This window comes from Pseudorasbora parva, chromosome 20 (assembly GCF_024679245.1).
Source record: "Pseudorasbora parva isolate DD20220531a chromosome 20, ASM2467924v1, whole genome shotgun sequence".
Taxonomy (NCBI): Eukaryota; Metazoa; Chordata; class Actinopteri; order Cypriniformes; family Gobionidae; genus Pseudorasbora; species Pseudorasbora parva.
The window spans coordinates 41705848-41731463 of NC_090191.1; the positions used below are offsets into that span (position 1 = coordinate 41705848).

Sequence of the window (25616 nt, forward strand, 5' to 3'; positions counted from 1 at the left end):
GAGTGTATGTATGAGTATGTGAGTGAGCGAATGTGTGTGTGAGAGTGTGTGTTGGCGCACACACTCTTTCACACACACTCACTTCAAAATTACCGGGCGGCTTTTACATCGATCAAGAGAACCGAAGCCGAGGCACCGAACCCTGTCCGGACCCGCCGTGTGCACCAGCGGGCTTATTCCAACCGTGTGGCGGAGCACTGCGAGCCCGTAGGCCGCACACAGGCCTGTGTATTCCGCGTTGTAAATAAATACACCCGCAAACCGACCGCGCCAGATCCGCGGTCCACTCGCGGGGGTTCGGACGGGTTCCCCCCCGCGTTAAGTCGGGTCTCCCCACCAGGTCTGATTTATTCATTTCACATGGGAAAGTGTAAGTTAGCCGGAGTGCTAATGCGAGTTAGCATGCACACATTACACACACACAAGAGAGAGAGATCTCTAACACACACACACACACATATACACACACACACGGTCCTCCATCTGAACCGAACCCTTCTCATCCGTCTCATCACCCCTACAGGTGTCCGACAAGAACCAGTGGTCCGAACTGGGCGAGGATTTCAATTTCCCCAGGAGTTGCTCGAATGCTGCTTTTGTTTTGAAACAGTACTACCTTCGGTGAGTGTTTTCTTATTCAGTTTCTCCCTCTCTGATCAACTCCCGCACATGTGCTCAATGTTTACAGACGCTTCGCAGCTCTCGTGCTCTCGGACACGCGGCTCGGTTCCGACTGTGTTTTGGGGGGGATCGCATGTTGCATTGAGGAGAATTTAGATTTGTTTTTGCACTCTTATCGTGTTGAACGTATGCCTTATTTAAGTGACAGATGCAACTTAAACCAGTGGTGTATTGGGTCTCTTATAGGGATGCATTTGTCACTTGCATTGGCCTATAAGTGTTTATTTTTGTGTATATGCATGTGGTAATTCCTCCATATTTCAATAAGAACAGATTTAACAGATGCATCATTTAAGTGACAAATGCAATCACTGGTATCGGTGGTATATTGGGTCACTTTTAGGGATGCATCTGTCACTTGCAATGGCCTATAGAAGTGTTTATTTTTTTTAATACAAGCTTCACAACATGCATGTGCTAATTCATGTATATTTCAATAAGAAACAACTTTTCTTGTGTTTAACAGAGGCATCATTTAAGTGACAAATGCGACCTAAATCAGTGGTATATTGGGTACTTTTAGGGATGCATCCGTCACTTGCATTAATATATCGGGTCACAGGGGTATGTTGGGTCTCTTTTAAAGGATGCATCAGTCACTTGCATTGACCTATAGTAGTGTTTTTTTTTTATTGTACAAACTTCACAACATGCATGTGGTAATTCCTGTACATTTGAATAAAATAAACAACTTTTCTTTTGTTCTTCACATGCAACATTTAAGTGACAAATGCAACCTAAATCACTGGTATCGGTGGTATATTGGGTCACTTTTAGGGATGCATCCGTCACTTGCTTTGGCCTATAGAAGTGTTTTTTTTTTTTTTATACAAGCTTCACAACATGCATGTGCTAATTCATGTATATTTGAATAAGAAACAACTTTTCTCGTGTGTAACAGAGGCATCATTTAAGTAACAAATGCGACCTAAGTCACTGGTATATTGGGTCACTTTTAGGGATGCATCTGTCACTTGTATTGGTATATCGGGTCACTATAAAGGATGCTTCAGGCACTTGCATTGGCCTATAGAAGTGTTAGTTTTTTTTATACAAGCTTCACAATATGCATGTGCTAATTCATGTATATTTGAATAAGAGACACCAAAACTTGTGCTTCCTAAGGCATAATTTAAGTGAGAAATGCGACCTAAATCAGTGAGTTCTGCAGTGGCATATTGGGTCATTTTAAAAGATGCATGTCACTTGCATTGGCCTATAGTACTTTGTTTTTGTAGTTTATTTTTTTATTCAAGCTTCACAACATGCATGTGCTAATTCTTGTATATTTGAATAAGAAACAATTTTTCTCTTGTTTAACAGATGCATCATTTAAGTTACAAATGCGACCTAAATCGCTGGTATCAGTGGTGTATTGGCGTCACTTTTAGGGATGCATCCATCACTTGCATTGGCCTATAGTAGGGTTTAATTTTAATTTTATACAAGCTTCACAACATGCATGTGTTAATTCTTGAACATTTAAATTTAAGATACAAAAAATGTAAAGGCTTTACTTTGAGGTACTTTAGGCGTGCTTCTCAAAAATGCAACATTGCTTGTGATTTAATATGTGGGATTTTAAGGCTAAACCAGGGAGATTTACCGTGAATTTGAGTCACTTTTAGGGATGCATCGGTCACTTGTATCTTGCACCTGAATCTTTATTTAATACGTTTCACGATGTGCATTTAATGATTCCTGTATGTTTTAATAAGAGATTTTACACTTAAGTTTGGCTTGTTCTATGCATTGTTCCGTACATCTACACCAGTGTGTTTTACAGTCTTACATGATTATTTTGGGCTTGTATATGGGTCACTTTAAAGGATGCATCTGTCATTTGCATTGGTCTAATAGAGTCTTTTGTTTTGGAGGCAGGGTTTTGTGGTTTTGATAAAAGAAGTTTCACAACATGCATGTGCTGATGTGATGATTGTTTTAGACCCGTGCTGGTGTGTTCAGACTTTAACTGTCGCTTTATTTTGCTCGTTTTCTGCTTTCTAGGTTGGTATCTGCGTTCTTATGAATGTGGTTAATGGTGTTTTACAACATGCACACCCTTGATTCATGTGTAAACACCTAAAGATGTCACCAGCTGTTGCACATGCAAAATCTTTCCGTTCTTGTATATTAGTAGCACGCCGTAGCAGTGTTGTCAGCGAGCTGCTGGTTTTCCATGTGCGTTTCTCTCTAGTTTAGTAGGTTATGGAGGGGGTGAGAGCGAGACAGACTTGGCAGCAGGGAGCGTTTAGGCTGTGTGGGCCGTGAGGAGACGTATACCTGCCATGCAAAAGAGTAATTATCATTCTGCAAAGTCCCCTTTAACGTCTTCAGTCATTGCCGGAGAGGTTGTTTGTTAGATAATCTCAGAAATAACGCTGAGGGATGGAAACTACTACGTTCTCCTGTGTGTCTTCCTCGTGAGGAGAGAATAGTGTGTTTCATCGCCTCAGAGCTTTAAAGGGGAGGTCTAATGCTATTTCATGCATTCTGCCTTATTCACGCACAGTTCAAGAGATGATTCTCCTGATAAACATGGACAACATTTCATAAAACAAGTTTGGATGTATGACGGGAGTATTTCTGTGCCGAATACACTCCTTCAGGATTCAAACAAGTTTCAGGAAGTTTTTTTTCCGAGTATGGCCCTGTATGAAGTCATAAAGGGCGGAATTCCTTATATGGGCACTTCTCCTGGCTAAAACACACACACACACACAGACCAACCAGAGCAAAAGCACACCCATCAACGAGCTTCATTTAGGGTTAAGGGAGCCAGTGGATGCAGTTTGTGTTTCCAGAGTTCTCTGTGTGTGTGTGTGTGTGTGAGTGTGTGTGTATGTTCCCGGAGTGGAAATCGCAGGCGGTGAGTGAAACTGCATCAAATGTGTGTGTTTTGTTGGCAATTGGCACGCAAGTGCATATAATGTGAACCACACTGTGTAGTGAATCGAGTTATCCAGGGATAATGCTCTGTGTGTGTTCGTGTTCGTGACTCTTTAGCTCCGCCCACTGCACGCCTCCACGGACTCGGCTGTTTTCAGAAAGAATCGGTTCAGTGTCTCTTTATTTTATAAATATGATAAACTAAAGACTCTTGTGAGATATGAAGGAACAACATGACTATAGATACTCAAGATTAACACGAGACTGGCAGAAACTGTGTGTGTTATGACCCTTTAAACTTTTTTTTAGTACCATCGAGGCATGCATAGATTTATTAGACGTGGTCTCTTGGTTTCATTTTCATAATCAAAAGTGCTGCTCAATTCTGATGTAATGCCGGTGGTTTTTGAAATCCTGGCGGCGTTTGTGTCATGTTGAGGTGAATCTGTCTCTGAGGGAGTTTGGAGCGCTCTCATCCAAAGCTTTTTCAGAGTTTAGACAGACGCACATGATTGTTCAGAGGAAATCTTGAAACATCGAGTGAGTGAAAGCCTGTGTGGTGTTTGCAGTGGAACAAAATGATCCCCGTTTATGCAAAACTAGCAGTGTTTTAAAGCTGCAGGTGTTTTGATTGGATCAGGATGCAGGAATGTCTTAATTACAAAGACCTTTTTCCAGAACTGTTCAAGGTTTATCTCAAAGCCACGGAAAGAAAACCTTGGGAGCGTCCCACACACATCCCATGAGGGAAAAGCCATCCAGCCTATTCTGCATCCGCAGGGACTCATTTCTGTCAGATATCACTATCACCAGCCACACAAGGAATTTCATTCGGCTTTTTTTCAGTTTGACTGATTGTAGTAGAACAGGTGTTTCCGTTAGGAAACCGTGGTGTAGTCTAAAGCCCTATTCGGGTGGTAATAGTTTCTCGTGGGGTCTTAAGGTATTTTCATCATTTACAGGGGAAAGTCAGTGATGTTATTGCCGTCCGAATCCAGATTGTCAGTGTTTTTATCCCACCACCCGTGTAATAATCCCCGGCCAAATTACCTACCGTTTTTTTGACAAACACAAAGGACGTGTGGTGATTTAATTGCCATCTGAATTCACATCTCTGAGTTTTCAAGTAGAGATCACTTCTAAATTAACTGTTTATATAATTTTTGACCCATGCAGACCACCGTATTGTTGCGTTTCCCTGTAATTCGGATGCATTTTAAAGATCTAAAGCTTACACTTTTATTACTGAAATGCTGGAAAGTTTTTACACGATTAAAGCTTTCATCACCCACCGCTCAAAAGAGAAAGAAAGAAAAAAAACATACAAACATCTGAAATGAGGCGTTATTACGGCAGCAAGTTATGTTATATAGGTTACATTTGCAGTATTACATATACAATTACATATTTTTTTAAACAGGAGATTAAATTTAAATTAAATAATATTTTATTCCAAGCATATGACATTTTTACAGCTGACAAACAATCATTTGACTGAGCACGTGAGCAGCGTTCCCAGGTGCGCATGATCACAAAACTCGCTCCTCCGCTGTGAAGAAATCTCCATCCGAATGCAGTTTGAGTTTTATCACTGAGGTGGCATGCAAATGTATTTTTACGGACGTCCACATGAGAAACAATTACCCTCCGAGTAGGGCTTAACTCTCATCTCTCATGCCGAAAAGAGGAGCGCTAGTGTGGGATCTTTGGGTTCATATTGTGATGCACTTTCCTCTGAACCGCTTGCCGCTGATCGGAGTGTGTGAAATGAGTCATATAAATGTGCTGTCGGCACTCGGCACTAACTAAACAACAAATGTCGATGTCTTTATAATTGGCAAATAGTCCATTTTTAAGGACAGAGCAGCTTTTATGCATGGCGTATCGGAACGTGTAACGTGATTCGTTCATTTTAGCGAATCAATTGATTCAGTTCATGTCAATGAGCTTGTTGGCAAAACGATTCTTTTGAGTCATAATTAAAGTGTTCCCAAAAAAACATTTGGCATGTTTTGTACTACAATCACTGCGTCTTTATGCCTTTCGGCGTGCACGTTTTACTCCCAAACAAAGTTCTTGCCATAGTCAAGTGATTTTATAAATGCTTTTGGATTGTTTGAGTGCAGATTGAACATCACTTACTCCCAAAATGACATTCAAATGAACCTCAAAAGCAGACAAGTGTCTATATATACGAATAAATAGTTTCATTTCTCTCTTCATGTACGAGTGAACTCGGATGTGTTGTGGTCCGTCTGCTCTCGGTTTGGCCATTAGTGTAAATTTTGTTGTCGTTTTTACATATTTACATGGAAGTTGCATGTAAATATGTGAAACCTCATGCTCATGATATATGATTTCTAAGAGTACTTTGTTTTAGATTTTAGGTGCATATACTCCGTTTAGTTGTGTTTTGAGGGTTTGTATTAGTTGTATAATAGTGTGTCTCCAATCATGTTTTATGTTCTTCCAGACACAAGGATGAAACTTGACCTTTTTCCCCTGTGTCTCCAGTAGGGGGCAGTAAATCACTGTCTGGATGCCATAGTTCCTGATCTGTCAGCTTCATTTTTGGTGTTTACATGCGTGTCTGGTTTGGATGGCAGATACTGAACATGCCTTATTGTTTTGTTAGGTCTGTGAGTGAAAACGAGATCTCTTCGATCAGGGCTACTCCATGAAAGTTAATTTCCAACCTACCTGTTGGTAATTATCGAGTGCTACTGAAGATCTCAATCAGCCGGTTCAGGTGTATTTGATTAGGATTGGAGCTAAACTTTAGTTAGATCTTGACTGCTGAACAGAAGAAGGCTTTCAGAAGGCACTCATCTAGTGTCTCGAGAAACATCAGCCTGTAATCAGCTGTGGGTTTGTCTGAACTCTCTGACCGTAGTAATCATCAGCGTCTACTGTTTTTTTTCTCTTAGTCATTCATTAATTTTTCAGTGGCCAATACTGATATGTAGTTATATTTGCAGGTGGTGAAAATTTTAACACTGATATACAAATAAAATATGTAATTTATATCCAAACTTGTGGCTTTCTTCAGTGGAGTGTAAAAGTAATTTTGTATAGTGTTCGCAACCAAATCATTTCGGATCCCATTGACTTCCATCGTATAGACAAAAAATAAAATTCAAGTAAAATGTCAATGGTAACTGAAACAGTTTGTTGACCAACATTCCTCAAAATATAATCGTTTGTGCTCCACAGAAAGAAAAAAAACTTGTGTTGAATGACATAAGGGCATGTGAGCAATGACAATTTTTATTTAATTTTTTCACTTTCTGGTCAATGGCAGCAAATAAGGTTTAATATACATCTCATTGATTCGCGATAGAGTTCATTTTATCCAAGGCTCAGCTTATACTATATTAATAAGTTGTAGTTCACCCAAAAATATAAATTCTGCCAGCATGTACACGGACTCATGCCGATTCAAACATATATTCAATTTCCGGTTTATCTTCCAAACAAAAATGAAGACATTTTTCTTCCTTTGTTTAAAGTCCATTCTTCTAAAAGTCAAAGATTCAAAAAAATGTCATAAAGGCATGGTAAAATAATCACCCGACTGTGCAGGCCAGTCAAGTTCCTCCACATCAAACTCGCTCATCCATGTCTTTATGGACCGATGCTTTGTGCACTGGTGCAGAGTCATGTTGGAACAGGAAAGGGCCGTCCCAAAAATGTCCCCACAAACTTGGGAGCATGAAATTGTCCAAAATGTCTAGGTATGCTGAAGCATTGAGATTTCCTTTCACTGGAACTAAGGGGCTGAGCCCAACCCCTGATGAAAAACAAGCCCACCCCATAACCCCTCCACCACCAAACTTTACACTTGGAACAATGCAGTCAGGCAAGTCCTGTTCTCCTGGAAACCAACAAACCCAGACTCCATGGGATTGCCAGACAGAGAAGCGTGATTGGTCACTCCAGAGAACACGTCTCACTGCTCTAGAGTCCAGTGGCGGCTGCTTTACTCCACTGCATCCCACGCTTTGCATTGCTCTTAGTGATGTAAGGCTTGGATGAGCTGCTCGGCCATGGAAACCCATTCCATGAAGCCCTCTATGCACTGTTTTTAATGAATAGACATAATGCACAGGTGGCAATCGATCACGGGTACCACGCTTGAGTTCACTGAGCTCCTGAGAGCGACCCATTCTTTCACTAATGTTTGTAGAAGCGTTTGGATGTCTAGAGCTTGATTTATACACCTCTTGGCCATAGATTGCAACACCTGAAATCAATGATTTAGATAGGTGTCCCAATACTTTTGGCAGTATAGTGTGTACATGCATATCAACTCAAATGTAATTTCAAGAAATGTATGCACTTATCATATTGTGTTGAATATCAGCCATCACTAATTAAAATCCATAGTCCAGTGTGTGTCCACCAGTACAGTGTGTTTATGGTGAGCAGATATCTATTTATAGTGTTTGTATTGTAGCACGTGGGAAGTGTGTGTGTGTGTGTGTGTGTGTGTGTGCAAAAGTGAAAGCTCATTCAGTTGAGGGAACCACTCATGAGTCACGCTCAAACACGCGGCGCTGGACTGTGAATATTACTATTAGTCTCACAATACCATTTGATCCCTGATTCTCCAGAATAAACTGCTCGTGCTTTCTGAACGTCATACAGAATAGAGGTGTGTGATATGGTTATGTGTGCGGTGATGTTTTGTTGGAGTCTTCTTAACGTGTGATTTGTTAGAATGGTGCAGTGCAGACTTTGAATTTGCATATTCTCTTAACATTTAAAAGGCCGATTAATCGTTCAAATCTTTGCCAGCAACTGTTCTAATGAAATATTGTGCAAGTACGATTTGAGTTACTATCATTAAATTCTATACATGTGGTTATTACATTGGCAATCAGCCACTCTAAATATCTCCTATTGGCATCAACCACTTAAAAACTGTACCAACAAAAACACGTTTGTTTTCTCAGTCCCTGAGGTTGGCAGGTTTGGAGCAATCTTTGTTTATGTTGAAGTAAATGACGTTCACACATGCTATCCCTCCAAATACACGTCTGAGCACAGAAACCGGCGTCTGCTCATTAAATAAAATGTGTACGATGCTATTATAACCACTCACTCTTTTAAACAGGTGCTCATTGGGCAGCAAATAAATGTGTCTGGATTTTAACGTCTTCATGTCTCTTGAAATTCCCCTAGGATCATGAGTCTGTCTGTTATTCAGTGTGTCTGTCTTTTTCTGGTCTCTGCAGCTATTTAGAGAAGTATGAAAAGGTGCATCACTTTGGAGAGGAAGATGAAGAGGAGCAGCCGGGGAATCCGAAACATTTGCTTCCGATTGGTGCAATACCCACGTCATACAACTACCAGCAACACACTGTATCAGGTACAGATGAGCCCTGTCTGCTTCTCTTACCCCTTTTCCACCAGAATGCCAGTGCAAGTTCGGAGTTGGTTTGACTGATGAGCCTCCTAAGAACCGGTTTGTCTTTCCACAGACTAGAGAGCCAGCACAAAGACAGGTCTTACATCGCTGTATACGTCTAATCTTTCTCCACAACGCTAGCAAGGCAGTGGGAAACGCACACAAACACCAGCCTTGTTTAAGATGCATCGGCGCTGTGTAGGGGTTGCACCGACTAGTCGACCTTAAGGCTCTGTCATGACGCTTTAAGCTTGACGTCGACTAGTCGCTGGCCTATAGAGGGCGCTACAGGATAAACAATTTCCTGACACGCAGGCTCTGTTTTGAACAGTTAAAAATGACAAATAAATGCCTAATCCAAGAGCTCTCCACAAGACACGTTTGATTATACCATCTGGATGCTCAATTGATCGGGAGAATGCACACTAACTGTACACGTAAGTTAATCATCGCGCTAAACTAATGCGTGCTGCATTGCAACGCACACACATAGCCGATCGCGCGCGCCTCACAAAACTGTTCAGTAGCACAGAAATGTATTCTCAACACTGTTCTGTGATTTATCAATAAAATAGCTGAGAAACTGAAAAGTTCTAGCATATATTTCTTGATAACTAAAACTCACAGCTTCGATATCAGTAGTTATGTAGGACCAATAACCTCATGGGCAGTGCTGTCATATGCCATAGCTGTCCTGTGCACAAGTTTGCGTCTTAGGTCGAGGTTCAGGCTTCATTAATGACGTCATCAGCGACTAGTCGACTCAACTTTCATCAAATAAATGTCGACTTTAAAAAATCGGAAGTCGTTCAACTCCTAGCGCTGTGCAGACCGATCAGCGTATGATATCAAAATACCCCATGAGCGATTCAAAAGCATAAGGAGTCGTATGCTCTCGCTGTACTTTGATGTCATTTGATGATCGGTCTGCGCAGCGCCGATGCATCTCGAACATCGGCATGAAAACACAGCTAATCCAACGCATTCGCGCAGCTCGCCGTAATTTGTATAGACGGAGATTACAGCAGGGTTCAAAAATGGAAAAGTCCTGGAATTTTAAAATAGCAATTTCCAGGCCTGGCAAAGTTTTGGAAAAATAAATAAACCAGAAAATTTTGGAAAAGTGGTGGAAATTTGTTTTAAAATATTTATGTAATAGAAAATAGGTTTAAGTTATAATATTTAAAAGTTATAATAAAAATGCACCCTTAAGAGGTACAAAGTCAGGGGTAGGCAAGTTCGGTTCTAGAGAGCTGATGTCCTGCTGAGTTTAGCTCAGTTATACGTTCCCCAAGGAACAAAATTGTACTTCTACTGTACCTTTTTTTGTTTTCTGAGAGTACACAAACAATTCATTGAAGCTTAGGTCATGAATTTTTGCCTAAAAGTCATGGAAAAATCATTGAAACGTAGCCTGACGTGGTCATACTCAGCTCCAGTCAGAATATGAGTCTGATCCTCTATTGGGCTGTGATAATGGGGCGTGTTTCAACCCAACCAGGAAACACCTCAATTGGATAGACCTACAACCAATCAGAGCAACGGAGCGACGCATTGTCAAATATCAACAGAGCTCAACTGCCCTATGTTGCCAAGTCCGTGTTTTTTCCCCCCGGGGGTTGTTTTCTATGTCGGCGGGTTGAAGTGACTCTTATGTGATATATAGACCCATGAGTGCGAATTTTAGCAGCAACCTTGCCAAAATAACACACATTTTACCCCCGGAGAACTCCCCCGAGAAGTTATTGTTTAGGGCTAGTAGTTTGCGGGTTTTGTTGTAAAAACTTTGGCAACCCTGTCTGCACACACGCTGAAATACACAGAGTACTTACCCAACATGATCATCATTTCTGAGAGAAATAGTGAAGGTGATGCAGATACAAACAAGCTCTCCGTTTAGGATCTGAACAAATATAACCCAAGCCCCTGTGATGACGTGATGATTACGGTACTGTTGATCATCTGTCCGTCATCGTCTAAAGCCCGCCCTGATGATCTCATTGGTCTGAACAGTTTCTGTTCGGAGATAATTACTCCTCTATGGATCAAGGCCAGACCGAACCGCCCGACCTAAAAATTTTGTGGGCGGGGCTGAGTTCGGCTGGCATCCAGGCTAATTGAAACAGCTAACAGGGTTCATACACATTTCTACAAATAAATTAATACAAATAAAATAAATAAATACAAATAAATAGCTATTTCAAAAATGGTGGTCACATGTTTGTAACATTTTTGTGAAGTTTTGTGTCTTGTTGTCATGGTTACCCTGCCCCCCAGACGCTGACCCAACGGGACCCAACGAGCCGCTGGGTTTACTTCGAACCCAGCAATGTTTTGGTGCTACTTAGGAACCACTTTTCCTGGTTTAGAGATGGTGCTTTGGGTGTGGAAAGACAAAGAAACAATTTGAAACAAGGCTCTGACTATGCACCAGCACTGCTTTTGATGGAAAAAGGGGTATCTGAGGCTTTACACATGTATATATGTATTACACAAGCACACACACACACAGGCACAGACAGACACAGTTAATGTGCACTGGAACATCTTGAGCAGAAACTCTGAATACCATAAAGGCAATGGTAGTACATTCATATCTGACAGAGGATATTTTCCTTTATATAAGGATTTGTGCAGGTTTTAAATTTTTCTTGTTGTGCATTGTCAAATCTTCTATTCTTTGATACCCTTTATAAGTGCCATTTTGCTAAGCCACTCATACTTGAACTATGGGCTAGTTTCTGTGAATATTAAAGTGCAAAAAGACTGTCTACGTATAAAGTTAGAATGTTTTGCATGACCACAACGGCCAATCACAGACATGTATGTTGAGTGCGTGAACACGACAGCCAATCAGAGGTGTTTTAAGACTCCGTTCAGCAGCGCTCAAAATGCTAGAGGGAAATGCATATTTTATTGTGCGGGCACCGACACATTTCAGTACCTATTTGGTAATGAAGTCTGTTCTTTAGACAACACTAATACACACACAAACTCAAAGCTATTCTGTACAACCATAGGGCCCAACGAACACCTAACTTCCATATGCTGATGTAGTTTACATTTGTGGTCTGATCAACCTGATGCGTTCTCATTTTATAATGGATCTCTGAGAACCACCCCCTTTTAAAATCTCTCTGCCTATTCTTTTTTAGACTATCTCCGCCAAAGCTATGGGCTGTCGACGGATTTCGTCCCTCCATCCGATTACAACAAACTGGTGCTGTCTCTCCTGTCTGGACTCCCGAACGAGGTGGACTTTGCCATTAATGTGTGCACGCTGCTGTCCAACGAGAGCAAGCATGCCATGCAGCTAGAAAAAGAGCCCAAACTCGTCACGCTGCTGTTGGCGCACGCAGGAGTCTTCGACGACTGTACGTTTGTTTCTGTGGACATTGGGAGTATTTGTGCTTCGGGACAGCGTGTGTTTTAACATGTACGTGTGCTTGTCTTTCAGCATTAGGCAGCTTTTCTGCTGTATTTGGGACAGACTGGCGGGAGAAAACGTCACGAGACTTTGTGAGGGTAAGAAAAGATCAGTGCATGCCAGAGATGGAGACTCGAGTCGCACTTAAGTGACTTAAATGACTTGCGACTTGACTTGGACTTGAGAACAACCGACCTGAGACTTGACTCGAGTTTTATTACGGCATTCTCGATTACATTCTCTATTTACTACCCCACATGACAGCACACAACTCTTTTTACTATTCATTCATTCACAAATATGTGCAGCGAATATCACGAAACATTTCTAAACACACCAAGCGCGTCACATCTGATGGCACGCAAATTCATCACCCATTAGCAAACTGCTGTTAAATAAATTAGCACAAAATAGCAATAATATAGTCAAGCATTACCTTTTAAAAAATGCAATCAATTGATGAAGCTGCGGTGTTGCAGAGCAGCAGAGGCTAGCTCACGATCGATTTTTAAGAATTACACATTTCCATGTCCTTTCATATGCAATTTTTGACCCTGTCCGACTCATTTTTACAAACGAGACACAAATGGAAATGTTCTTTGTGTCGTTTACTGTAACGCTTGTCTATACACAGGTTGTGTTACCGCCGGCGCTCACTGGAAGCACACTTTCATATTATCCACCATTGCTCGAGATCAGCAAACTACGGCAACTCAAACAGCTCAAAATACCCCCCAGTGGTGGTTCTGAATAGTATAATTTTGTACAAGTTTTAAAGTCATAATAGTAAGGATTTAAGTAGTATTTTAATGTGCTTTTATTATGCAATTTTAAAGTAAAATAACGTTTTGATAGTTCAATACACTGTTTATTATAACAATTAACAACACTGTGGGCGGCAGTGGCTCAGTGGTTCATGCAGGTTGTCTTCAAACCGGAAGGTTGGTGGTTCGATCGCTGGTTCCACCTGACCAAGTGTCGAAGTGTCCATGAGCAAGACACCTAACCCCAGCTGCTCCAGACGAGCTGGATGGCGCCTTGCATGGCTGACACCGCCGTCGGTCTATGAATGGGTGAATGTGAGGCAATATGTAAAGCGCTTTGGATGGCCGTAGGGTCTGTTGAAAGCACTATATAAATGCAGTCCATTTACCATTTACCAACAATTAGCTGAAAAAACGTATATTGCTAAAAATAGAAAAAAGTCTTGACTTGGACCTCAGCTTGAAACTTGACTTGGACCTCAAAAACTTGAAACTTGACTTGGACCTCAAAGACTTGCCTTGACTTGGACCTCAAAGACTTGAAACTTGACTTGGACCTCAGAGACTTAACTTGATTTGGACCTCAGAGACTTGAAACTTGACTTGGACTACTGACACTTGTAAGCATGTCTGGTGCATGCTTTCTTTTTACTATAAATGTATAAACTGCTCTTTTCTTGTGCTCTTAACTCTCTTGTCTTATCTTCGTAGTTTTGGAAAGATGTCATAGAAGACAATGAAGTCAAAGATCTCATCTCAGACAAGAGCTGCACAACTCAAAGTATGTGTTTGTGTAAGCGTCGGCTACTCTTGTTTCTTTTGATGTGGTGGTGGTGTAGTTTCACTTTGATTAGTCGAGATGTTTTAACCGAGCATTACTTAACACTAAGCGTGCGCAGTGCTTTTTTTAGATGGATTGGAGACGAGGGACGTCTGCACTTCTCTCTTCCACCCAGCACGTAGCGTAGGCATCGGAGACGTCGAGGGCCAGCGGGTGTTGCAGGTGGCAATGATTTTGAGGAACTTGTCCTTCGAGGAGGCCAACATCAAGCTCCTGGCAGCTAATCGCACATGTCTGCGCTTCCTCTTGCTGTGTGCGCACTGCACCTTTATCCAGCTACGGCAGCTCGGTCTCGACACGCTCGGCAACGTCGCCGGAGAGGTATCAAAAAAGATACATCCTAGAGTGGTGTTGTGGTGACATATTTGTAGGCCAACCTGGAAGTTAATTTCACACTGGTTCTCTCAACAACAAAAAAACTAAATGGTTAACTTGAGTAAACACTAAACCGCTAGGTGCATCCCAATACGTACTTGAGCACTAAGATGTTAGGTACACTGCAAAAAATGCTTTCTTACTTAGTATTTTTGTCTTGTTTCTAGTCAAAATATAAAAAAAATCTTACATTAAAAACATTTACTAGACAAGCAAAGGTAATTGTCTTGTTTTGGGAAAAAATAACTCCAAATTAAGAGGGGTTTTTGCTTTAAATAAGCAAAATAATCTGCCAATGGGGTAAGAAAAATCTTAATTTAAACAGAAAACAAGATTATTTTGCTGATGGACGGAAATCATTTTTAGGCGACACACACTGTCTGCAACAATAACAAGTATGGAGGAGATTCAAGCTGTGCTGCTTTTTCTGGTTATGTATTGGTTTACTAAAGGGGTCATGAACAAAACGGTGGAAAAGAACGCTGATACTAAAGCATATTCTGAAAGCTTGTAAAGCTAGATTTATGTTTTTATCAGCTATTATGGACATTATTGACCGTGAGATGGCTGAGATGAACGCGTGCCATCAGACAGAAAGAGCAAGACTGATATTTACTAAATAAATAAAGAACGAACGAACCTCTCAAAAGACTTTTAAAAATGCCGGATGAAATAAAATACTGCGTGAGCTTAACCAATCAACGTGTTCAGCACCCAAGTCCCGCCCTCGAAAGTTCTCGAACTGTAAAAAAGTACCACCTCGCTTAACTCGTTTATTTAATTTGTAACCATTATATTTGTCCTATTGGTTTAAATTAGCTTTTTTTTAGTATTTTTATTTTCTATAACAAACATAAAATAACTAAATGATTGATGTTATCATAAAAGTTCTCATATCATTGCCTGTCCATCCCGTCCCTTATTCCACTATAAGAAATTTGGTCACTCTAGGCTGAGTGTATCGTGTGTTTTTTGGGACACATTTATTAAACGAATCGGGTTGTTCCCTGGTAGTGACATCAAAACCTTGATGACTCTGAGTATTGCATTGTGAGATGTGGTGATAAATAAATAAGCAGTATTTTGACAGCTCACAATGTAAATGTTTTTCTTGGGTCAAGACAGAGTCGGAGTTTGCAGGGTTGTAAAAAATATATATATTATTTTCTTCTACCGTGCAACGCCGGTCTGTCTGGATGAGCTTAAATCCACAATGTGTCACATATCGCACATGCACTTCAGTAAGTCAATTCAATGCACATTAAAGCTGCGAGCAGCGATGACGGGCCCAAGCCGGGGGCACCGCCACCCCGGTGGCATCAGCTTAACTGTGCACAGCAGGCAATAGGCATTTAATATGGGAAAAAATAAATAAAGGGACTATGTCAAAGTCATTTGAATTCACCTCATTAACTGCAGCAACTGGTGCTGCTATGACCAGGAACCACAACACTCACATCTATGAGATCAATTACATTTTATTCATTAATTTTATGTCAGATGATGTCTAATGTCAATTTCAAAATGAGTGCAGAATACTGTCCAAATGCTGAAGTTGTATTATCCTTACACTTCTCTTAAAAATAAATTAAGCCAAATCACAGAGACCGCAACAATGATTTTAATATCAGTGTCAGGTAAGAGTAATATGCGTGCATAAAATTTATAGAAGTTTATTATAAACAGCCACTTTTATAAGATCATGTGAAATTATATTTTTTTATCCATTTGAATTTTAATCAATAAATAATTAGTTTAAAGAGGTGTCATACGTGATCTTTGCAAACACAGCACATGACCTTCTTTAAAGCCCATGTTATAGAAAACAATTAAAAGTATTAGGATATCACTTTCAATTATGTGCAAATGTATTTTTTGCAGCTCAAAATATTGTAAGTTCAGAAGACCAGTGTTATATATATATAATACATTTTTTAAACTTATTTTTCACAATAAAGTGATAGATATTGCTGATAGCCTATGATATGAAAGGGTTAAATTATGAAAAACAAGAAACAAGGCGACATACACAGAGTGAGAGAGACCCCCTCCACACACACACACACACACACACACAGAGTGATCCTGAGAGAGAAGGGGGGGGGGGGAAGGGGGGGAATGACAGACACAAAATCTAAACAGTGAGAGAACATTGTTTTTATTTCACTGTCTGAAAACACTGTTTTGCAATAACAACAATAGTTTTATCTTCAAAACAGTGTTCCCTAGGACATATCCAACCTGGTTACTAAATAAGGCTACACTTCCACCTTCTGGTTATTCTATATGCCGGTAGCTCATTGGTTCTCATGTTTGTCCTTAAACAAAAGGCATTAAAAAGAAAAGGGAAAAAAAGTTGTAAAAATGAGAAGATTAAAGACAATTAAATGTGTTTTTTTTCTTTTTTTAGTAATTTTTTTTTTATATTTATATTTTTTTATTAATAATTATTTGTATTAACACAATTATTTAACTAATTATATAAAACAATATTGTCAATGCCCAACAAATAAACTGGTTTTATACATGAATTTTTTTATTCAAACCCAGAATAATATGTTTAATCCTTTACTGCAGGCCAAAGCACAGCATTGAGAGGTAATCTTTTTAGACAGAAGAGTGGCTCTCTCACACACACACACACACACACACACACACACACACACACACACACACACACACACACACACACACACACACACACACTGTAGAAACCAGTGACACGTGTCCCAATGAGTCTGTGTGCATTCAGGTTGAAGTCCCCACCAGGCTAGAAAAAAGAACACACACACACACACACACACACACACACACACACACACACACACACACACACACACACACACACACACACACACACACACACACAGTAGTAATGCTGAAGTATGCTGCAGGCAACTCTTATCAGTTAAGCCCATTTACCATCCCCCATCCACAATCCCCCCCCCCCCCCCCCACACACACACACACACACTGTAGAAATCAATAACACATGTCCCCATGAGTCTGTGTGCATTCAGGTTGAAGTCCCCACCAGGCTAGAAAACCATTCACACACACACACACACAGAGGCACGGTTTTTTGCTTGAAAACTTATACAATATTGCCCTCTACTGGTCATTTAAGGGAGAGCATAAGTGTTGAAAAAACAGGAAAAAAAACAGAAAAAAACACAGTGTGATATATAGAATAACCAGCAGGTGGGAGTATAGCCTTATTTATGAACCATTACTTGTGTCCCAATTTGGTCTTTTTTAGGCTTTTACTAAGGGAAAACCGTTTGAGATATCCAATAACCGTTCGCATTTTAGCATCTTCTGTATATTTACTTCATGTTGTCCGAGTTTGGAGGAGATTGAATGAATCGCTTTTGAGGAGAAGGTAAAAACTCAGAGCTCGCTTTCCACTTTGTGTTATCTTCCAACCAAATTATCTGACTTCCTGTTGGTCAGAGCTAATGACTGTAAATTAGAAAGTTGTCCGGCTCGAAAAGTACAATATATATTCCGAGTTTGGTGACTGCAGATAAAACTAACCCCCCACTTTGGACAAAAGTGACACTTCCTCCTGCCAGTTGGTGGCGCTATAACTTTGACTCACAAAAGTCATATCCATGTGATCGTCCTCTTACAACGAACACACAGCTGAAGTTTCATCAAAATGAATTAATGTATGCAAAAGTTATAACACACTTCCTGTTTCCTTTTTCTCGCTATAAATTCATCTCTTCGCCACGGCCAAACCGTTTGAGATATCAAAAAGTTGCTTGCAATTTAGCATCCTCAGTGTCTTGACTTCATGCTGACCGAGTTTGGTGCTGATCGGGTGAATCGTCTAGGAGGAGTATCGCAAATTCCACAGCATGCGTTTTCCGAACAACCCATAATAACTCACTTCCTGTTGGGCTGACACATAACTTAGAGCACGAAAGTTGTTCGGCCCGATGAGCTCTATATGTGTACCGAGTTTCATATATGTACGTGCAAGTGTGTTTTATTTATAGACCCCGTTTTCAGACCCCACTTTAGGGGGCGCTGTCGAGCCCCCCTGCCACGCCCGGGTCCCAGCCTCAGCCCGGCCCTGATGGCCGCGCATTCTGATGCGTGTGCAAAGTTTCAAGAGTTTTCGAGCATGGGAAGGGCCCCAAAAATGCCCAAATAGTCGGGTTAAAATAATAACGAGCAGCGATGACGGGCCCAAGCCGGGGGCACCGCCACCCCGGTGGCATCAGCTTAACTGTGCACAGCAGGCCAATAGGCATTTAATATGGGAAAAAATAAAAGGACTATGCCAAAGTCATTTGAATTCACCTCATTAACTGCAGCAACTGGTGCTGCTATGACCAGGAACCACAACACTCACATCTATGAGATCAATTACATGTTATTCATTAATTTTATGTCAGATGATGTCAAATGTCAATTTCAAAATGAGTGCAGAATACTGTCCAAATGCTGAAGTTGTATTATCCTTACACTTCTCTTAAAAATAAATTAAGCCAAATCACAGAGACCGCAACAATGATTTTAATATCAGTGTCAGGGAAGAGTAATATGCGTGCATAAAATTTATAGAAGTTTATTATAAACAGCCACTTTTATAAGATCATGTGAAATTAAAAAAATTTATCCATTTGAATTCTATCAATAAATAATTAGTTTAAAGAGGTGTCATACGTGATCTTTGCAAACACAGCACATGACCTTCTTTAAAGCCCATGTTATAGAAAACAATTAAAAGTATTAGGATATCACGTTCAATTATGTGCAAATGTATTTTTTGCAGCTCGAAATTTTGTAAGTTCAGAAGACCAGTATTTAATTAAAGATATAATATATGTTTTAGTTTTTTACTTATTTTTCACAAGTGATAAATTTTTGTGATAGCCTATGATATGAAAGGGTTAAATTATGAAAACACAAGAGACAAGGTGACACACACAGAGTGAGAGAGACTCCCTCCACACACACACACACACAGAGAGAGAGAGAGAGAGAGAGAGAGAGAGAGAGAGAGAGAGAGAGAGTGACCTGCCCCTAAACCTACCCATCACACACATTTCTGCATTTTTACATTTTCAAAAGAACTCCTTCTGTTTGATTTATAAGCTTCTGTACCCATTGGGAAGTCCCCATGAGTCTGTGTGCATTCAGGTTGAAGTCCTCACCAGGCTAGAACAACACACACACACACACACACAAACACACACACACACACACAGTAGTAAGCTGAAGTTCGAAATCAGCCCCCCCCCCCCTCCACACACACACACACACACACACACACACACACACACACAGTAGTAAGCTGAAGTTCGAAATCAGCCCCCCCCCTCCCCCCTCTCCACACACACACACACACACACACACAGTAGTAAGCTGAAGTTCGAAATCAGCCCCCCCCCCCCTCCCCCCTCTCCACACACACACACACACACACACACAGACACACTGTAGTAAGCTGAAGGTAGAAATCAGCCCCCCTCCCTCTCTCTCCACACACACACACACACACACACACACACACACACACACACACACACGTCTAGTTCACAATCTTTTTGGGGACTCATAGACGTAATGGTTTTTATGCTGTACAAACCATATATTCTGTCTTCCTACACTGCTCCTACCCCTAAACCTACCCATCACACAACTTTCTGCATTTTTACATTTTCAAAAGAACTCATTCTGTCTGATTTATAAGCTTTTGTACCCATTGGGAAGTCCCCATGAGTCTGTGTGCATTCAGGTTTAAGTCCCCACCAGGCAAGAAAACCATTCACACACACACACACACAGAGGCACGGTTTTTTGCTTGAAAACTTATACAATATTGCCCTCTGCTGGACATTTAAGGGAGAGCATAAGTGTTGGAAAAAAAAAAAAAAAAAAAAATTAAAGCTGCGAGCAGCGATGACGGGCCCAAGCCGGTGGCACCGCCACCCCGGTGGCATCAGCTTAACTGTGCACAGCAGGCCAATAGGCATTTAATATGGGAAAAAATAAATAAAGGGACTATGTCAAAGTCAATTGAATTCACCTCATTAACTGCAGCAACTGGTGCTGCTATGACCAGGAACCACAACACTCACATCTCTGAGATCAATTACATTTTATTCATTAATTTTATGTCAGATGATGTCAAATGTCAATTTCAAATGAGTGCAGAATACTGTCCAAATGCTGAAGTTGTATTATCCTTACACTTCTCTTAAAAATAAATTAAGCCAAATCACAGAGACCGCAACAATGATTTTAATATCAGTGTCAGGTAAGAGTAATATGCGTGCATAAAATTTATGGAATTATTTTATCATTAAATAATTAGTTTAAAGAGGTGTCATACGTGATCTTTGCAAACACAGCACATGACCTTCTTTAAAGCCCATGTTATAGAAAACAATTAAAAGTATTGGGACATCACTTTCAATTATGTGCAAATATATTTTTTGCAGCTCAAAATTTTGTAAGTTCAGAAGACCAGTATTTAATTAAAGATATAATATATGTTTTTGTTTTTTACTTATTTTTCAAAATAAAGTGATATATATTTGTGATAGCTTATGATATGAAAGGGTTAAATTATGAAAACACAAGAGAAAAGGTGACACACACACAGAGTGAGAGAGACCCCCTCCACACACACACACACACACACACACACACACACACACACACACACACACATAGTGATCCTAAGAGAGGGAGAGGGAGGGGGGAGGGGGAATGACAGACACAAAATCTAAACAGTGAGAGAACATTGTTTTTATTTCACTGTCTGAAAACACTGTTTTGCAATAACAACAATAGTTTTATCTTCAAAACAGTGTTCCCTAGGACATATCCAACCTGGTTACTAAATAAGGCTACACTTCCAACTTCTGGTTATTCTATATACCGGTAGCTCATTGGTTATCATTTTTGTCCTTAAACATTAATCTTCTCATTTTTAAGTTACACACACCAATTACTTTTTGTTGAAAAAGACAATTAAATGTGTTTTTTCCTTTGTTAGTAATTTTTTTAAAATATTTATATGTTTAATAATTATTTGTATTAACACAATTATTTAACTAATTATATAAAACAATATTGTCAATGCCCTACAAATAAACTGGTTTTATACATTTATTTTTTTATTCAAACCCAGAATAATATGTTTTATCCTTTAATGCAGGCCAAAGCACAGCATTGAGAGGTAATCTTTTTAGCGCACACGCACGCACACACACACACACAAACACACACACACACACACACACTCACACACACACACACACACTCATGTCTGGTTCACTATCTTTCTGGGGACTCATAGACGTAATGGTTTTTATGCTTTACAAACCATATATTCTGTCCTCCTGCCCCTACCCCTAAACCTACCCATTTCACAAAACTTTCTGCATTTTTACATTTTCAAAAGAACTCATTCTGTATGATTTATAAGCTTTTGTACCCATTGGGACCTCAATTTAGGCCCCTACAGTGACATGTGTCCTCATGAGTCTGTGTGCATTCAGGTTGAAGTCCCCACCAGGCTAGAACAACACACACACACACACACACACACACACACACACACACACACACACACAGTAGTAATGCTGAAGTATGCTGCAGGCAACTCAAATCAGCTCAGCCCATCCCCCCATCCACAACACCCCCCTTCACCCCCCCCCCCACCCCTGCCCCTGCCCCTCACACACACACACACACACACACACTCATGTCTGGTTCACTATCTTTTTCTGGGGACTCACCATAGATGTAATGGTTTTTATGCTGTACAAACCATATATTCTGTCCTCATACACTGCTCCTACCCCTAAACCTACCCATCACACAACTTTCTGCATTTTCACCTTTTCAAAGTAACTCATTCTGTCTGATTTATAAGCTTTTGTACCCATTGGGAAGTCCCCATGAGTCTGTGTGCATTCAGGTTTAAGTCCCCACCAGGCTAGAAAACCATTCACACACACACACAGAGGTAAGGTTTTTTTGCTTGAAAACTTATACAATATTGCCCTCTACTGGACATTTAAGTGAGAGCAAAAGTGTTGAAAAAAACAACAAAAAAACAGTGTGATATAGAGAATAACCAGCAGGTGGGAGTATAGCCTTATTTATGAACCAGGCACTTGTGTTCTTATTTTGTGTTTTTTAGGCTTTTGCTACGGGACCACCGTTTGAGATATCCAATAACCGTTCGCATTTTAGCATCTTCTGTATATTTACTTCATGTTGTCCGAGTTTGGAGGAGATTGAATGAATCGCTTTTGAGGAGAAGGTAAAAACTCAGAGCTCGCTTTGCCACTTCTTGTTATCTTCCAACCAAATTATCTGACTTCCTGTTGGTCAGAGCTAATGACTGTAAATTAGAAAGTTGTCCGGCTCGAAATGTACAATATATATACCGAGTTTGGTGAATGCAGATAAAACTAACCCCCCCACTTTGGACAAAAGTGACACACTTCCTGCTGCCAGTTGGTGGCGCTATAACTTTGACTCACAAAAGTCATATCCATGTGATCGGCCTCTTACAACGAACACACAGCTGAAGTTTCATCAAAATGAATTAATGTATGCAAAAGTTATAACACACTTCCTGTTTCCCATTTCTCGCCATAAATTCGTCTCTTCGCCACGGCCAAACCGTTTGAGATATCAAAAAGTCGCTCGCAATTTAGCATCCTCAGTGTCTTGACTTCATGCTGACCGAGTTTGGTGCTGATCGGGTGAATCGTCTAGGAGGAGTATCGCAAATTCCAGAGCATGCGTTTTCCGAACAACCCATTATAGCTCACTTCCTGTTGGGCGAAGCTTATGACTATGAGTGCGGAAGTTGTTCGGCCCGATGAGATCTATAAGTGTACCGAGTTTCATACATGTACGTGCAAGTGTGTTTAATATATAGACCCTGTTTTTCAAGGGGGCGCTGTTGAGCACCCCTGCCACGCCCGGGTCAAAGGCCTCTGCCAGACCCTGTTGGCCGCGCATTCCGATGCGTGTGCAAAGTTTCAAGAGTTTTCGAGCATGGGAAGGGCCCCAAAAATGCCCAAAAGGCGAAAAGATAATAATAATAATAATAATAATTAAAGCTGCGAGCAGCGATGACGGGCCCAAGCCGGGGGCACCGCCACCCCGGTTGCATCAGCTTAACTGTGCGCAGAAGGCCAATAGGCATTTAATATGGGAAAAATAAAAGGACTATGTCAAAGTCATTTGAATTCACCTCATTAACTGCAGAAACTGGTGCTGCTATGACCAGGAACCACAACAGTCACATCTATGAGATCAATTACATTTTATTCATTAATTTTATGTCAGATGATGTCAAATGTCAATTTCAAAATGAGTGCAGAACACTGTCCAAATGCTGAAGTTGTATTATCCTTACACTTCTCTTTGTGTTTTTGACCTACCGTAGCTTCTGTTTGTTCACCAGTCTTATGCAGTAAAAAGCATGCATGTTTTTATTTTAATATGTGTGCCATTCAATATTTTTAAAAATATAAATAAATAAATAAATAAATCTAAATCACAGAATCCACAAAAATGATTGTAATATCAGTGTCAGGTAAGAGTAATATACATGCACAATTTTGTAAGTCCAGAAGGCCTGTATATTTTTTAAAGATATGTTGTATTTTGTGTGTTTTTTTTAACTTATTTTTCACATCAAAGTGATAGCTATTTGTGATAGCCTATGATATAAAAGCGTTAAATTATGACAATCAAGAGACAAGGTGACACACACACACACACACACACACACACACACACACACACACACACACACACACACACAGAGTGAGAGAGACCCCCCCCCACCACACACACACACACTCACACACACACACACGCACACACACACACAGAGTGAGCCTGAGAGAGTGTGGGGGGGGGGGGGTAAGGACAGACAGAAAGAGAGAGGCATAGTCTGATTCCGATTGAACAAGGTTTGAAACAAAAAATTAAATTTACATTCTCAAAAGAACTCATTCTGTGTGATTTATAAGCGTTTGTACCCATTGGGACCTCAATTTAGGTCCCTACAGTGACACGAGTCCCCATGAGTCTGTGTGCATTCAGGTTGAAGTCCCCACCAGGCTAGAAAAACATGAATATTGAACAAGATTTTAAACAAAAAATAATAATAAAATCTAAATGGTCGGAGAAAATTATTTGAAAAAGAAACTCAAATGTGTTTTTTTTATGTTAGTATTTTAGTTTTAAGAATTAATCTTCAAATACAAAATGTTAAAGAAAACCAATATATTGATAAAAAAAATACAAAAAGTACATTAATTTTACATTTTTATTCTTTCTGTGTTTGGTGACTATAGATACAACTAGCCAAGTGTTTTATTTTTATACATTTTTCTCAGACTTATCCAGCCGTGTTCATAAATAAGGCTATACTCCCACCTTCTTTGTATTAACACAATTATTAAACTAATTATATAAAAAATATTGTCAATGCCTGTCAAATCTTCAGTGTCCTTTGTTTCATGTTGACCGAGTTGACTTTAGTATTTATCTAAAGGTCTTTTTATATTTGTATTTTCACAATTACGAAACTAATTATATAAAACGGTATTGTCAATGCTCTACAAATTAACTGGTTCTATACTTTTTCCATTTTTTTATTCAAACCCAGAAATATAAATATATATATATATATTTATCCTTTAATGCTGGCCAAAGCACACAGCAATAAAAGAGCTAATCTTTTCCTCATCAAAATGCAACTGGCACCCATCCCCCATCAGACACACACACACACACACACACACACACAGACAGTCAGAGTCACATGTCTGGTCTCTGGTGTGCTATCTTTCTGGGGACTCACCATAGACGTAATGGTTTTTATGCTGTACAAACCATATATTCTGTCCTCCTACACTGCTCCTACCCTAAACCTACCCATCACACAAAACTTTCTGCATTTTCACATTTTCAAAATAACTCATTCTGTATGATTTATAAGCTTTTGTACCCATTGGTAAGTCCCCATGAGTCTTTGTGCATTCAGGTTTAAGTCCCCACCAGGCTAAAAAAACATTCACACACACACACACACACAGAGGCAAGGTTTTTTGCTTGAAAACTTATACAATATTGCCCTCTACTGGTCATTTAAATGAGAGCATAAGTGTTGAGAAAAAAAAAGAAAAAAAAACAGTGATTATATAGAATAACCAGCAGGTGGGAGTATAG

General features: G+C 40.0%; 1 protein-coding gene across 6 annotated transcripts in view; it reads left to right on the plus strand.

The window, feature by feature from the left end:
- Positions 1-25616, plus strand: part of arid2 (AT-rich interactive domain 2) — a 63506-nt gene that overhangs the window by 808 nt on the left and 37082 nt on the right. For 2 of the 6 annotated variants that reach the window (XM_067428690.1, XM_067428691.1), the window contains exons 3-8: positions 524-621; positions 8808-8941; positions 12136-12354; positions 12438-12505; positions 13883-13964; positions 14071-14333. In XM_067428690.1, the coding sequence (XP_067284791.1) occupies positions 524-621; positions 8808-8941; positions 12136-12354; positions 12438-12505; positions 13883-13964; positions 14071-14333 (864 nt within the window). The remainder of the gene's footprint in view (positions 1-523; positions 622-8807; positions 8942-12135; positions 12355-12437; positions 12506-13882; positions 13965-14070; positions 14334-25616) is intronic. The other 4 variants (XM_067428696.1, XM_067428697.1, XM_067428695.1 and 1 more) reach the window with 3 other exon arrangements.